The sequence below is a fragment of the Humulus lupulus genome, chromosome 2 (assembly GCF_963169125.1).
Source record: "Humulus lupulus chromosome 2, drHumLupu1.1, whole genome shotgun sequence".
Lineage (NCBI taxonomy): Eukaryota > Viridiplantae > Streptophyta > Magnoliopsida > Rosales > Cannabaceae > Humulus > Humulus lupulus.
Window position 1 is genome coordinate 222,104,191 of NC_084794.1, and position 15,801 is coordinate 222,119,991.

General features: G+C 35.3%; 1 protein-coding gene across 1 annotated transcript; it reads left to right on the plus strand.

Moving 5' to 3' along the window:
• The first annotated feature begins 10,279 nt into the window (after window positions 1-10,279).
• On the plus strand, window positions 10,280-12,043 carry LOC133818993 (rho GDP-dissociation inhibitor 1-like). The gene is made up of 5 exons (XM_062252137.1): window positions 10,280-10,774; window positions 10,866-10,932; window positions 11,254-11,472; window positions 11,567-11,691; window positions 11,808-12,043. The coding sequence occupies exons 1-5, from the start codon at window positions 10,475-10,477 to the stop codon at window positions 11,886-11,888; spliced, it is 792 nt and encodes a 263-aa protein (XP_062108121.1). The 5' UTR covers window positions 10,280-10,474; the 3' UTR covers window positions 11,889-12,043.
• Window positions 12,044-15,801: the final 3,758 nt, after the last annotated feature.

Genomic DNA, 15,801 nt, shown 5'->3' on the forward strand with positions numbered 1-15,801 from the left:
CTAGATGCCAAATATGTAAGCCAGATTGGTTTGAGGACTACACTAATTCCACGAGGAAAAGACCTCGCACTGATGCAGTTGCACCAGAAGAGGAGGCTACACAGGTGATGGACCCTCTCAAGAAGCCAAATCGCAAACAGTATAGGACAGTGTCCAAGTGGCTACTTGGAGACACCCTCAACAAGACCCCGAGAGATGTAAAGACTGGGAATCACAGTCCAGCATGGTTTCTAATGTGGAAGACACCCTAGTCGTGGCTCAATGATGGGGTAAGTCATTTATACCTAATGTTAAGAAATTATGTATTGTTTTCAATTTTACAAGTTCTGTTTTTATTAACTTGATGGGAGCTCGATGGGGGGTTACATTGGATCAATATGGCTCGATAGGATCTCGAGGGGGGTATATAGGATCGATAAGAGCTCGATGTGGGTATATTGGATCGATAAGGCTCGATAGAAGCTCGACTGGAAGGGTGTTGAGTACAAGTTGTTTACCGTTTGAGGTTAGCTCGATTGGAGATCTATATGAGCTCGATGGGGGGGAGGTATATAGGATCGATAGGAGCTCGATGGGGGTATATTAGATCGATAGGGCTCGATGTGAGCTCGATATAAGCTCGATTGGAAGGGTATTGACTACGTGTTGTTTACTATTTGAGGTTAGCTTGATGAGGTGTATAAGGGCTCGATAGTAGCTCGATAGTTGCATGCTTTAGCTGTTGTTTACAGTTTGAGATTAGCTCGATATGGACTCGATTAGCTCGATGTTTAGTTTGACATAAGCTCGATATGGCTCGATTATAACTTGATTTATTCGTTTATGCACTATTTTTAACCCCATTCTGTTGGTCTTTGCTAACTTTTATAGCATACTCTCTTTGTAGCATATTGATGCGGCACAACACATGCTTCGTATGCGTCACACGTATTTTCCCACAAAATATCGCCAGAATGCTATTGTGATGAACATTTATTTCTCATAAGTGATACCTGGCCGATATGATCAGTACAAGAAAATTTCCAACAAAACAAAGTACATGTGGGATTCTGACGTTAAGTCCATGTTGACCAGCATCGAGCAGTAGTTTCTAGCATCTTGGGGAGGAGTTGAGGATGTAATTGGTGCCACAACTATGAACAACAACATTGGTTTTCCATTGAGGCTTCTATTTCTAGTTGGACTCTCACTATTTATGATTCAGACATCTCGGTGATTATTGACACAAAGATGAAGGGAATTATGAATCCATGGTGCTTATTGCTTCCTTCTATGTTGATGCAGAGTAAACAGTTCACTGATAGCTTGATGTTGAAGATTCCTGTAGCAGGAAAGCAGCCGCATCAGTTCATATGGCGTCGCAAACGGAAACATGAGCTCACTCAGTCTAAGAGAAGGCAACAAACATCTTCTTCATACTATATTTGTTTCTAAGTAAAATTATAGTATTGTACACTTAATGTTTATATTTTTTTTTACAGTGGGGGATTGTGGTGTGTATGCTGTCAAGCATATTGAGCATCTCATGGCCGGCCTTCCATTGGAAATCATCTGCGATGAAAATATAGAGGTGTTCAGAAACAAATGGACCACAAACTTGTGGTATCAAAATTTGATACCTTAATGATTGTATATATACAGGGTCTTTACATGTGCATTTTTTTGTTTTTGGGTTCGGTTGTTCACATTTTTTTGTAACTTTCATATGGCTATTATCGAGCTATATCGAACAATATCAAACTATTATCAAACAATATCAAACTGTTATCAAGCTAATATCGAGCAATATCATTTTCATATCCATCATCTAGCTGTTATCGAACTAATATCGAGCCATATCGAACCATTATTGAACAAATATCGAGCTATATCGGACCATTATTGGACCAATATCAAGCTAAGATTTAAAGCCAGTTTAGAAGCTAAGTTAACAACCATATTATCGACTTCATATCGAGTTAACATCGAGTTCATGTTGAGCTACAATTGAGCTCATCGAGTTTACATCGAGCTTAACTTTTAAGAAAAATAAAAGAAAAAAGAAGGGAAAACAAGCTAAGTTATTAATACAACAAGTCCAAATGGGAAAAAAAAAGTTTATAGCCTGGCTTTGCATGTAGCCCTGTTGTGGCCAAGACCACCACATATACTACACATGCGCTCTTTGCGAATGATTTCACCTTTCGATGGAGTGCGGTTTGTCTTCCTTCTTCCCACATTTTTCTTCTTCGGCCAACCAATTGGTTGCTTCACAACGGGAAACCCAACTTGTATTTTCTCTATGTTCTTGGGAACCTCCCAATCATCCTCATTGCCAGTTGGATAAATTGTTTCTTTGTAAGACTCCCTCCACATCTCAGTAGTGTAATATGGGGAACACAATGAGTAAATGTTGACACCGCGCAGGATGGCTGCAGCCACACCATGAACACAAGGGTAACCCATTATTTGAAACATGCCATAAGAGAATGATTTGGTCATCAAATTCACCTCACCATCACCTTCTTGGTCTACCACATGAAATTCCAACTGTCCAAGAGGATTGACTTTCAATTACCTCGCATCATCCGCAATGCTAAGACATCTTCCTCATATATTGTTGCTAATTTGGGTGTGCACTTCTCCACCTCCTCACGCGCGCAGCAAACCATGACTTAATTGTGAAACGTATGAATTCCACAAAAGTAGTGACTGGGAAGGTTCTTGCGTCTCTAGTTTTGTTGTTGAAGCTTTCAATGTAGTTGTTTGTCATTACATTGTATCGATTCCTAGGAAAGTAAGCACGAGTCCACTTATCGAAGCCAATACCCTCGAGATATTGAACTATGACAGGATCCATTTGCTTTATATTGTTGAAGAACCTGTGCAATTTTGACTTCCGAAATGCATATTACGCATTCCACATCTCCTTGTGACAGTGATCAGTCTTGAACTTAGCGATTATATTCATACTTATGTGATGGTATCATGCACTGTGGTAGGCATCAGGGAAGACCAATTCAGGAGCATGAATAATGCTAGCATGCCTATCTGATACAAAAGCCAGATTATCAAAAACTCCAATGGCTTCCTTCAATTTCATCATGAAATACTTCCAAGAATTATGATTCCCACTTTCCATAATCGCGAACGCAATTGGATAAATGTGGTTATTCACATCCAATGCAACAACACACAACATGTGGCCACCATACCTCGACTTCAAGAAAGTGTTGTCCACACATATAACAGAATGACATGACATAAATCCCCTTCTACAAACTCCAAGTGAGAAGAAATAGTAAAGAAAGCGACTGTCCTCTGTGACAAAATCAGTTATTGTACCTGGATTCTTTTGCTGCAGCATGTACAAGTAAGAAGGTAACTTGGAGTACAATTGTTCAGGTGTCCCCCTGACATAACCAAGTGTCTTCTCTCTGCATCTCCAAGCCTTCATATAACTCATATCGATCCCAAAATTATTCTTCATATCCTCCTTTATGCTTTTTGCCGGGTAGCTAATGCCATTAGTGGCATATTTGTTCTTGATAAGATGCCCACCCAAGGTGTTGCTTTACGGTGGCCTTTCTGTCGCAATTCTAGTGAGAAAATATGTACACTATTATAAACAGTGATCTCAAACATATCCGATCGCGCTACTTTTCCCCCCCTTATTCTCCAACCACAATCAGGATCCTTGCAGGTGATATACAGCACATCAGTACCATACTTCTTAACCTTAAACTCAAAATCATTCTTCATTGGAGTCGCTTTAGTTTTCAATTCCATCTTGTTCTCAAAAGTCTTCCCAAGGTGTAGCTCTCTCAACGATACACCGAATGAGGGTGTTTCAGCTCGACTAGAAGTCATGATATCTTATTTTGTAAACATGGGAGCACTCCATCTTCTGTGATCTTCTGTTGAACATATTGGAACATTCCCTGTATTGTTATATTCTGTTCCACCAGGACGGCTAGAGTTGGTGCCAGGTGTAATGTCCCAAATTCCCTAATGTGGCTTAATGCCTGGATTAGGGGGCCATGAGGGCCATAATTGATTTAATATGCAATTAAGTGATTATATGCATGATTATGTGAGTTATATTAAATATAATGATAATTGCATGCATGTGGGCCCACTTCTTATTAGAAGGGCATTTTCGTAATTTTGGGCCGTTGATGGCATATTTGTATATTTATGTGCATGTATGTGATATTTGGGTGAGACCACATTATTATGTGGATATACTTGAGCTATTCAACATGAGATGATTCTAGGATGCAAGTTAGCGGTTTGGTCATAACGGGATTAATTCCCGGGCTTAGGACGAGCCTAGGGGTAATTTGATGCTTAGTACATTACCGGGAATGAACGGGTAATGAGATATGATTTAATAATTATTTAAGGATATTTGGAGTAACAGGAATTGGAGGACATTAATTGCGATTAACGTGATAGATGGGAAATGAAAATTTTGCCCTTGTTGACTTTGAAAGATTAGAAAGGCCCTAGGGGCATTTGGTCATTTTGACCATTAGATATACTTAAGGTTGGTAGGTTGTAGAAGGTTTAAGGCAAAAACAAAGTTCCTTCTCTCTCACTCTCGATCATCTCTCTCTATCTCTCCCGGGTTGAACTTTTGAAGCAAACTAGGAGGATTCAAACTTAAGGTTTTGGAAGCTTGAGAGTTTAGGATTGGATTCAGCAGCTAGAAGGGTTCGATTCTGTATTTGAGGTACAGATTCTAAGATTTAAATCCCCGATTTTGCTATGTTTTTCAGATGGTTTATAGCTTGATATTTTGATTGTATAATTGGATATTTGATGATGTTTTAAGTGGTATAAAGCTTGGGTTTTGATGTTAGAATGATGATAATGTTGTATTAATGTTTGGTTGTGTTATTGAGGATTTATTGGTGAGATTTGGCTGAGTTTGGATTGAGGAGAATGCAGGGGAGCTGGGTTCGCAGGGTCAAGTAGCGACCGAGTTCATGCAAGTCACAACTTGAAGGTATCACAGAGCCACCCCTGGTCTTTGTCAAGCAGGTGCGCTGCGACCCACAGGGGCAAGTTACGGCCCGCCCCTAGCACCCCAGACAGGGAGCTCTCTATCTTGGGGATGCACCGCGGCCCTTGGGGCCAGGTCGCGACCCGCCTGTCTCTTTTGTGTCAAGATGGGTTTTAGTCACTTTTAAGCGTGGGTTTTCATTTCTCTAAGCTTGGGATTGAATCTACTAACCATTTTAGTAGGATTCAAGGTCCCGGGAGCGGTATTTTAGTCCATGAACCTTTTATTACTTATTTTATTGATGGAATTTCATACTTGGTTATGATTAGGTGACCGCTAAGGGGCCTAAGGACGGATCGTTCTCAATGGTCGTTCTTTTATTATTTTACGCTCGAACTAGAGGTAAGAAAAATGCACTCAGTATGTGACATGCATGGTTATTGATGAGGCATGTTGAGTGCTCTATTTATGGACATTGGTTGCATTGTAAATGCATGGCAGTTTTGCTTATGGTAATTAGTCATGATCGACAGTAGTGCTGAGCACTGGTCGTATTGTATTGGTTTATGACTCAAGAGCGGCATTAGAGTGTTTAACGCAGGCCAAAATGATTAGATCTAATCAATATGAGCATTAAAATGCTTGACCGACCAATTGGTCAAAGAAAACTAAAGCCCTTGTCTAGTCTAAAGGCTAGTTACTTAGAGCCAGGGCTAAAAGACTCAGGTGACTGAAACGTTACATGGCTTGGGGCGTGATACCCCAGAGAGACTTATTAGTCATCTATTCAGGGAGACTTATTAGTCATCTATTCAGAAAGACTTATTAGTCATCTATTAAGAGAGACTTATCAGTCATCTATTCAGAGAGAGACTTCTTAGTCATCCACTCCAGAGAGACTTATTAGTCATCTACCCAGAGAGACTTATTAATCATCTACCCATAAAGACTTTTTAGTCATCATCTGATTAGAGCTACAAGCCCCAAAATCATTTATTTATAATGTATACATGCAGTAATAAGTTTTCTTATTGAGCCTTGGCTCACGGGTGCTATGTGGTGCAGGTAAAGGGAAAGAAAAGCTCACCCGACCTTGAGTGGAGAGCATAGGTGACGATGTGTACATATGCGGCCACTTGTCCACCACGACCAAGGTGTTTCTCAGGGGAACTAGGGTTTAACCCTATTTTTGTCACTTAGGTCGGCAGGTTGTAACTTTTATACTATAATGACCATTTTGGATTGTAAATAACTTTGTAAACACTTTTATGAGCCCATGTATAGTTTAACGTTTTAAATAAAATATATTCATTCCTTTTGACCGAGATTTTCACCTTGACTTGTTAATAACACCTAGATGCACGTTTACAACCTAATGACTCATTTAGCGAGTTAAGCATTATTTAAAGTACACAATGTGATGATCTTGGATTAACCAGGGCATTACACCAGGTGTTCGACGTCCTTGACTTGGTGGGTTTGCCCGTGCAATAGGACGTACTGGCTGTTCTTGTACTTGTTCGACTTGCAAATCATCAGACATGTCAATCGACACTTCTGCACTATAATATGCCTTTGAATCGTATCATGAGTCCTCATTATGTTCAGCTACTAGATCGTCATTCACATAGGGGTCGTACTCATACTGGTTGTCCATCAAGTCACCAATAGGACCTCCTAAAGTACTGGCTACTCCCTCAGGTCCGGGAGTGGAATATGGATCTACAATGACAATCTTCTTAATAGGAGTGACACACAAGGCTAACCTTTCTTTAGATGTTACTTCTAATAATGCACGGACACCAAGATCACTTTCAACATGAACGGGTGTAAACGATTGGTCACCGCATGTATAAGGAACCTCCAATTTCAACCCATACATCTTTTTATCAACTTTAAGTTCCTTGTGCAACATGTCAAAAAGTTGCAAGTACGTTACAATATCCTCCATTGGTATCTCATTGCATTGAGGGTCCTTGAAAATCCACTTATTCCCTTGTAATTCCCAAATACCATTGTAGGATACAAAAACGTAGATAATGGAACTTGTGTTGGAAAAAAAAACATAGAAATTGTTAGAAAAAAACTGTCAGTTTTTCACAAAGTCCTGAACAAAGAATATTATCAAGCTTTATCGAGCTTCAATCGAACTCTATCGAGTTACCATCGAGCTCTCATCGAGAGCTTATCGAGTTCTTATCGAGCTAAAAGATCTTAAACCGAACATAAACCTAACAAAAACCTTCATCGAACCCCTATCGAGCACATATCGAGAAAACAACTACACCAAATATTCTAGGGTCTAATTGAGCCCTTATCAAGTTGCCATCGAGCACAATCGAGCAATAAAGCCTAAAACTATCGAGCTATAATCGAACTATATCGAGCAGCATTGAGTTCATAAAAGAACCTTCTTCTACATATCATCAAGCCCTATCAAACAGTTATCGAGCTCCCATTGAGAAAAAAAGTTGCAGAAAAACGCAGATCGTGAAATCTCTCTTAAAACAAAAAAAAAACATACCAATATAGGCTCAAATCTGTTCAAAATAGCCAAAAAATAATCTCCAACACAGAAAATGAACAATCTTCTTACCCATGGTTTTTCTCCTTCAAAAACCCTCAAAATGGATGTTGCCTTTAATATTGGCGACTTCACAGAGACAATGGAGATGACTAACAATGATTTCGGCAAGAAATTCATACAAATCTGTGGGTGTTAGGGAGGATTTCGTGAGAATGAGAGAGAGAGAAGAGAGAGGAAGAGAATGTTTTAGAATTCTTGATATAATGAGATTAATATTTTGGGTATGAGAGTAATGTTTAGCATCAAATTAAAAAGATTAACAGTGCTAGAATTCTTTAGTAATATTATGCACTATTAAGTATGAATAGTGAAATTTCTCTTTCTTAAACCCACTCGCTCTTTTATAATAGTTATAGATTATAGATGAAATTTATCAAACTAACTCACTTTTAAATGTATTAAAAAAACTCTCATTTTAAATCTTAACCAAAATAATTTTTTTTTTTTTTTAAAAAGAAAAAATATTTATATATATGTGTACACTATAAGACAAAATAACTTGACTACACTACAAGATAAAATAATTTAACCATAATTTCTTAAATCCATCCACTCTTTTTATAAGAAAAAATATATTATATAGGCTTACAAAGTATAACTAAAAGGCTATCTATCTTGTACTCATAATAGTCTAATATCATATAACACTATGTAGCTCATCTTTATGGGGTTCAACATAGCTTGTTTTGTATTGTAATCTGTCCTACATATGATAAGATTTTTCCACTTGTTATGGGAAGAAATTGTCAAAAGAAAATCAAATCACTTAACCTAATATGGATTACAGAAAAGTCTTTTTAACTGAAAAGGTACTTAAATTGACTAATATATTGTATAAAATTACTCGTCTTTTTTTTATTAGTAAAAATGGCTGTAATAATTTATTACTATAGTCAATTTGCGTAAATTGATTTTGGAGGATTTACCACCAAATTACTCTACTATATAGCTCTAGCTAGATCAGGTGATTTTTATGGGAATGTGAGACGACCTTAATTATAACCAATCCTTTTCTTTTGTCTTCGAAAAATATTACTTTGTGTGGGTTGACCCATCACCCATCCCAACCCAAAGTGCTTTATTGATTGCTAGGGTTAATACTTATCATCTCAAAAGTGTTAATTTGATGAAAAGTGAGTTGGTACTCATTTAGGTGAGTTTTAAACTATAAAAAGTAAATTGACAAGTCAACAAATTTAGTTAAAAATAAAACTTATATATTGAGTATATATAATATATAATTATGTGAAATTATGAAATCATCAGCATGGGCACAATTGCTAGGGCCTAGGAGTAATTTACAAGCAAAACTTATTCCACGTCTCCATAATTAAGTTAAATATGCTTTTAGAACGTAACGCGTCCATTTCTATTTTTAAAAAATAATTAAAAAAAAACGTACACACGTCCATTACACACGTCCATTACAATATTAAAATTGAGATTGTATCATATTTATTTCTCTAATAGTATACAATATTGTATCTAGTGTACATTCTCAATTGAATAACGTTAATTAGTGTTTTCTCAAAAATAAAATAAAATAATAATAACGTTAATCAGTGCAATTTTTTGAATTGCCCCATAAGGTTTTTTCTTTTTCTCGTCACCAAATTCAGTAGTACTTTTCTCGAATTTTCCATTTTCTCATGTGTCATTAATGAACTAATCAACAAAAATAATCCAACGCAATTAATTGTAAAATAACAGAAGCTGTTAATGGACTTTTACAAAAATAAATAAATAAAGTAATGAACTTTTTTTTTCAATGAATGAGAATTAAAAGATTAACTTTTTTTTCAATGAATGAGAATTAAAAGAATTAATCTCGCTAAACAACCTCATGAGTCCGTTTGACATGCAAAATTTGACTGTATTATATTAGACTATGAATTAAGACTGGATTATACTGTAATGAACTAAATTATATTTGTACTATACCATCTTTGGTGTAGTGTAAAATATATTTTTAATAAATTTATAATTTTTTTAAATGAAAAATTATTTTAATAATAAAAAATAATATTTAGTACTCATAATTAAAAATAAATTATATAAATATTTAATATCACATATTTTATTTATTAAATATTTTAAAAATTAAATTACATAATTTTCAGTAATAATAAATTTAAAAATAATATAATATTTAATAAAAAATGATAACATAAATTTATTATTTTGAAAATTAAAAAATTATTATATTTAAAATTTAATGCAATTAATATATACCATAAAAAAAATTAATAATAGAAAAAAGAAAAATATAAAACATTGTGATATACATAAATTAATATATTTAAATATTATATACTATATAAAAAAAAAAAGCTTAAGACTATATTAACCCATTTTCTTAGTGGGTTAAAATAGTTCTCGTAGGATTATACACAATTAGTCAATATGATATTCTTGTCCCTTGAAACAAACAAGCCCATAATAGTACCTTAACATGGCGTACATATACCACCTACGTACTAATTCATTACTCAACAAAGAAATTAACCAAAATAGTATGGATGAAATTTGTAATAAAGTACAATTAAAGGGACTGATTAGCAAAGTAAACAAACCAATTTTTAATACTAAACAAACATTATCACCAAACTTGAATGCTCATATGTCCTTCACTTGGTCTTTTTACATATATGTGTATATATATCCAACAAGTCTCAACTACTGCCTTCATTACACCTTCTTCGTCCTCTTCAATCTTCCAAAATCTTCCAAGCTTCAACCACAATTCTTCTCAACCAGTACCAGTACTGTTAAACTTTTATCTTTCTCCAACAGGAGAATATATATAACCCAACCCACTGAGTTATAGAATTTGAACATAATCTCAATCATCTTTTTCTTCTTCATCTCAAAAGTTTTATACATCTTTTTTGTCAAGAAAAATGTCTGCTGTATTACGAGCCATTTCTGCAGCCAAGGATTTGGCCTTCAATCCGAGCCAGAAGGAGGAAGAAGAGATGAAGGGTCAGAAAAAAGACATCAGCACCAAATGTAGCGAGCTACTTCATCATCATCATCAGAAGCATCAGCTACCCAAAAATGAGTTTGAGCATGAAGAAAACGACAATGAAACTGATGAGGAGGAGATTGAAGAAGATGGTGATCTAACCAAGCTCGAATCTGAGAAAGAGTTAAATCCTGGTCCTCTGTTTTCTCTCAAGGACCAACTTGAGAAAGATAAAGTATGCCACTTTTACTTTCTTATGTTTCTGCATATATACATATTTTCATTCATATATGAATAATTGTCAATATTTTTTTTCTTCTTTTAAGGATGATGAAAGTTTGAGGAAATGGAAGGAACAACTTCTTGGGAGAGTTGATCTCTCTGCTGTTGGAGGTACTTTTAACTCTTTTTTGAATAACAGTAACCCTTATTCTTATACAAGCCTAAAGGGAAGAAAAGAAAAGAAAAAGAAAAAAAAACCAACCAACCAACCCTTCTTCCTTTATGTTTTGTTAGAAAGAAAGAAAAAAAAAAGACTCCTTTTGGACATGTCTCTAGGAGTGCTGATTTGGTTGTCACTATCTAATTGACTAAGAAAATTTGAGTTGTTAGAAGAAATGAAATCAATCAATAAATATAGGCATGTGGTGGGTGTAATGGATACTAGTACAACTAAAACTAAGGTCAACTTTGATTGATTTGGTTGAATCTCAGAGAGCAAAGAGCCAGAAGTGAAGATAATAAGCCTGACAATTCAACGACAGGGTCGGCCAGATCTTGTGTTGCCAATTCCATTCACTAATAACTCCAAGAAAAGTCTCTTCACTCTCAAGCAAGGCAACCTTTACCGTCTCAAATTCACTTTTACTGTCTCTAACAACATTGTTTCAGGCCTCAAGTACACTAACTGCGTTTGGAAGTCCGGCGTCAGAGGTATATATATATATTTATATATATGTGACATATTTATAATTTAGTAATGTGAAGCAAAAATTAAAAAAAAAAATGTTTAATTTTGTTATCACAGTGGACAATTCGAAAACAATGTTGGGAACCTTTAGTCCTCAAGCAGAGGTTTACACTTACGAAACCAAAGAAGAAATTACTCCCACCATCATTTTTGCAAGGGGATCTTATTGTGTAAGAACCAAGGTAAGAGCAATTTATCTATTAATAATTTATATCATTTTGGCTTTTATATATATTTAGATTGGTCCTCATATATATATATATATATATATATATATTTGTTGCATGTTGTCTCACAGTTTATGGATGATGATGGAAAGTGTTACTTGGACGTTACTTACTACTTCGACATCGCAAAGAATTGGCCAACGTCCTCTTGAAATTTCTTGTATAACTATGTTACATTCGTCCATTAATTTTAGCTGCCCTCTTTGTATTTTGTAATCCAATTAAGAGAAATGCAATGCATCTTTTCTAAGTTTAATGAAGAATAAGTGTACACAACTTTTATCTAATTACTTTTTTTTTTTGACAATGTTTACTTTTATCCAATTAAGTTTAATGCAATGCAATGTTATATAAAAATGTAACTGCGTACTAGTTATGGGAGGCTTACCCCACTCAATTGTGTCACATAAATACTATATCTCACACTGTAACATGTGATGAGAATAAAATAAAAAATAACTATATTATATAAATTACTGTCTTTGTCATAGTGATAAGTACCTACGTGTCTATTATTTGATACACAAATCAATTAACGGTAACTATTGAAAGCAAAATTTGAATAAATAAATGAATAATAGTTTTTTTATCTTTACTCCATAATTTTTTTCAAGAGATGTAGATGAGAACATTATAAAGTGTACCGACCATGTGATGACAACTCCTTACTATAAAAAAAATCCAGCTCTAACTACTACTTCTCTATGAAGCAAAGTGTCAAACTTTGAGTCAATTTCCAGTGGTCCAGAACCTTTTTCTTTCATTTGATGCTCACATGCATGCCTCTGTGGTTTTTATTTATGTACCACAGTACACTTCTTTTATATACATATGTTTAATTTCATTGAGTACTCATCAATATTAAGCTATAGTATTGTTATTATATATAGGTGGCCCAAGGAACATCTTTGTAATATTCTTCTATAAAATTACGACAACACCACGCCTGTAATATCAGTGGCCAAACTCATGTGTAATATTTGGTCAAACTTTGTTGTTGAGGCAGCTGAGACGTGAATAAAAAAGAAGTAGACATTCATTGAAAATTATCTCTACAATTGACTTAGAATGACAACGCATGGGATAGAAAGGTTGTCAATGATTTTTCTTGTCCCCTTGCTTATTTGCAGTAGGAATTATAACTCTTACGATTAGGGCATTAATTCATACTTTAGTCAAAGATATAAACACATTCATTCTACTATAGATGTGCGGTAATTTAAAGTATTGCTAGGTGGCCAATATTATTTGTAATGACGTATTGTTATTATAAGTGCAAATCAATGTTGGTCACATATTTTATTTTAAAAATATATGAGATTCCATATTAATTTCCACTAATTATAGAATATCACATCAAATAATGTTGAATACTTTAAAATATCAAATAATAATAATTGATAATTTATATCAGATAAAAAATTACTAAAACTAGTATATATATTCTCTTCACTATTATAGAATAAATGGTGGAGAATACAATATTTTTACACCCAAATTAAACTAATATGACAATTTTATTAATTACATACAAAAACAAATATGGGTTTTTCAACCTTTTTCCTAAATACATTTTGAGAAACTGTTTCCGCAAATATTTAGAGCTTGAAAGTAGTTAAGTAATTAAGATATTAGCTAGCTTTTCGTCCACTGTGTGAAACCTACAACATAATATAAATATATATTTATATATTTTTTGAGAAATAGTAATAATGTATGTCGGATATTGTTTTTTTAATACATGTGGCATGTAATGGAGTGGACTGATGATGTAAAAATAAAGTGATATTTTAAAAAGACACAAAAATTATATGGTCTAACTTTAAAAAAGGTATATGGAAAAAGAAAATAAAAATTGTTGTGCAAAGTTTTTCTCCACCTCTTTCTTATCCCGATACAGTGTGGTTTCACTTGTAGGAAGCAAGGGAGAGCTCGATAGGTTCGCGTCTGAGGTCGACGAAGATCTCAAACTCGGCGAGTCTTTGGAGCGACTGCGGGCTAAGGCAGGTTGCTTGGTTCGTTCTTGTCAGAGTGGTGCCTGCGATGCATCTCCTGATTCTACCCGGTAAGCCATGGTCTTGGTGGGGCTTGTGGCGGGGGTGGTGAGTGTGATGCTCCTCTGCATCAGATAGTGGGTGTTGGTTCTCTATGGGCAGATGGTCTCACAGCGGTGGGAAGGTGTCTCGCTCTCTCGTACCCATCGATGCCAGGAGGTGGGGTTCAGTGGATGGCTGAATGGAGTCTGATCCGTGGGATGTCTTGGGACACAAAAAGCTGCTTTGTTCCACTGTGGACTTTTTTTTATGTTCTCGTTATTGTTAATTGGTGTTTTATTGCTTATTATGTTTATGCTTTGAGTAGTATAATGGAGTCCTATGGAACCTTGGCTTTTGCCTTTGATGGTGGGTTCCTTTCTTTTCTGGGATATTGCTCAGAGACCTATAGTGTCACATGATTGTACTGCCGGTTCGGTTATGATATACCGTTGTCTGAAAGTTTTATCTTTCAAAGGCAGTGCTCTGAGCTATATATCTACTGGTAATGACTGATCTGTTACCCTATTTTGTGTTACTCTTACGAGTGTTCTTTAAACTGCATTTGGTTAGTCGTCTTGCATGTGTGATTAGTTGTTGCTCTGTTGAGCTTAGCCCGACCTGTAGGACTACGGTCCTTTGTAACTGGTTAATGATCTTTCATTTTCCCCTAAAAAAGGTATACAATTTAAATGTCAAATTGTATATCTCAAACGGGACCCTTGTACATATAACGTGAAAAAATGATACAAGTTTGTTATACCCATTTTTGGTCATGATGACATATTAAAGAATAGCAATGATTAAGATTTTAGACCTGGTCACTATTTCCTTCAAAGAAAAGATTATTAGAACTTATAGTATTCATGTTCTCACAAATTAAGCACGCATGTGCTAACAAACTTGTTCTCATAACGAAAGCTATGTACGCTAGCAGAGTAAGTCCGGCCGCTCAATGACACTATTAACTCTATAAAATAGAGTTAATTTTCATTACTTTTTCTATAGATTTTGATTTGTTTAGTGTGTTTTAGGTTTATTGTAACGACCCAAAATTACTAATAAGGCTTAAGGGCCTTGATTATTGTGTCGGGAGGGCATAATTGGAGGTTAAGAGAATTAATGGTAAGAAAGCATGAATATGATTATTGGATAACCAGGTGGGCCCTGTTTGGCTGGTAAGGGTTTAATCGTAATTTTGCCCCGTTAAGGCATAAACGTGATTGTGTGTGATAAATTGTTGAGACCACATTATTATGTGGATAGGTAGATATATATATGTATATATATGTGCGTGTTTGTAGCTTTCGGCACAAGGTGATCCTAGGGAGCAAGTAGCGGGAAAGTCACAACGGGGCTTAATAGTTGACTTTGGTCAAGTCAAGGGTATTTTAGGTATCGGGTGGTAATTTAGACTATCGGGTTATGGAAATAGATATATGGAGATATATTTGGGGTTAGGAAGTCTAGGCGGGAATATTGGAGAATTTTACCATTTTGCCATCGGGGACATTTCCGGCACCCCAAGCCTTGGGATTGACCTAAGAAACTAAGGATAGACTTAGCCAAAAATAGAAACTGGTAGAACGGAAAGATAGACCGACTCTTTCTTTCTCAGCCCTTCTCTCTCTCTCTCTTTTCTCTCAAGGAAAACTAGGGTAAAATCAAGGTGAATTCAGCTGGGAATTCACTGAATTGAGGATAGAGCTTTGAGGTAATAGCTCAACTTCAGCCAGGGAATTCAACCATAAACCAAAGTGAGAATTGAATTGTGTTTTGAGGTTAGAAATTCTAGAATTTTTGTCTGAGTATTGAGGTAATTGTAATTTTGATGTTTAAGGTTGAATTTAAGCTGAAAGCTTGGGAGTTAACTTGGATTTTGCTTAGAGAAGTGGTTCAGCAGAAGAGGTAAGCTCCAATTTGTGATTTAGAAGCTTAAATTTGAGTATTGTATGGCTGGTTTTTGTGTTTGAAGTTCTTGAGTTTCAAAAATTGAAAGTGGGATTTTAATGAGTTTTAAGCTAGGTTTTCT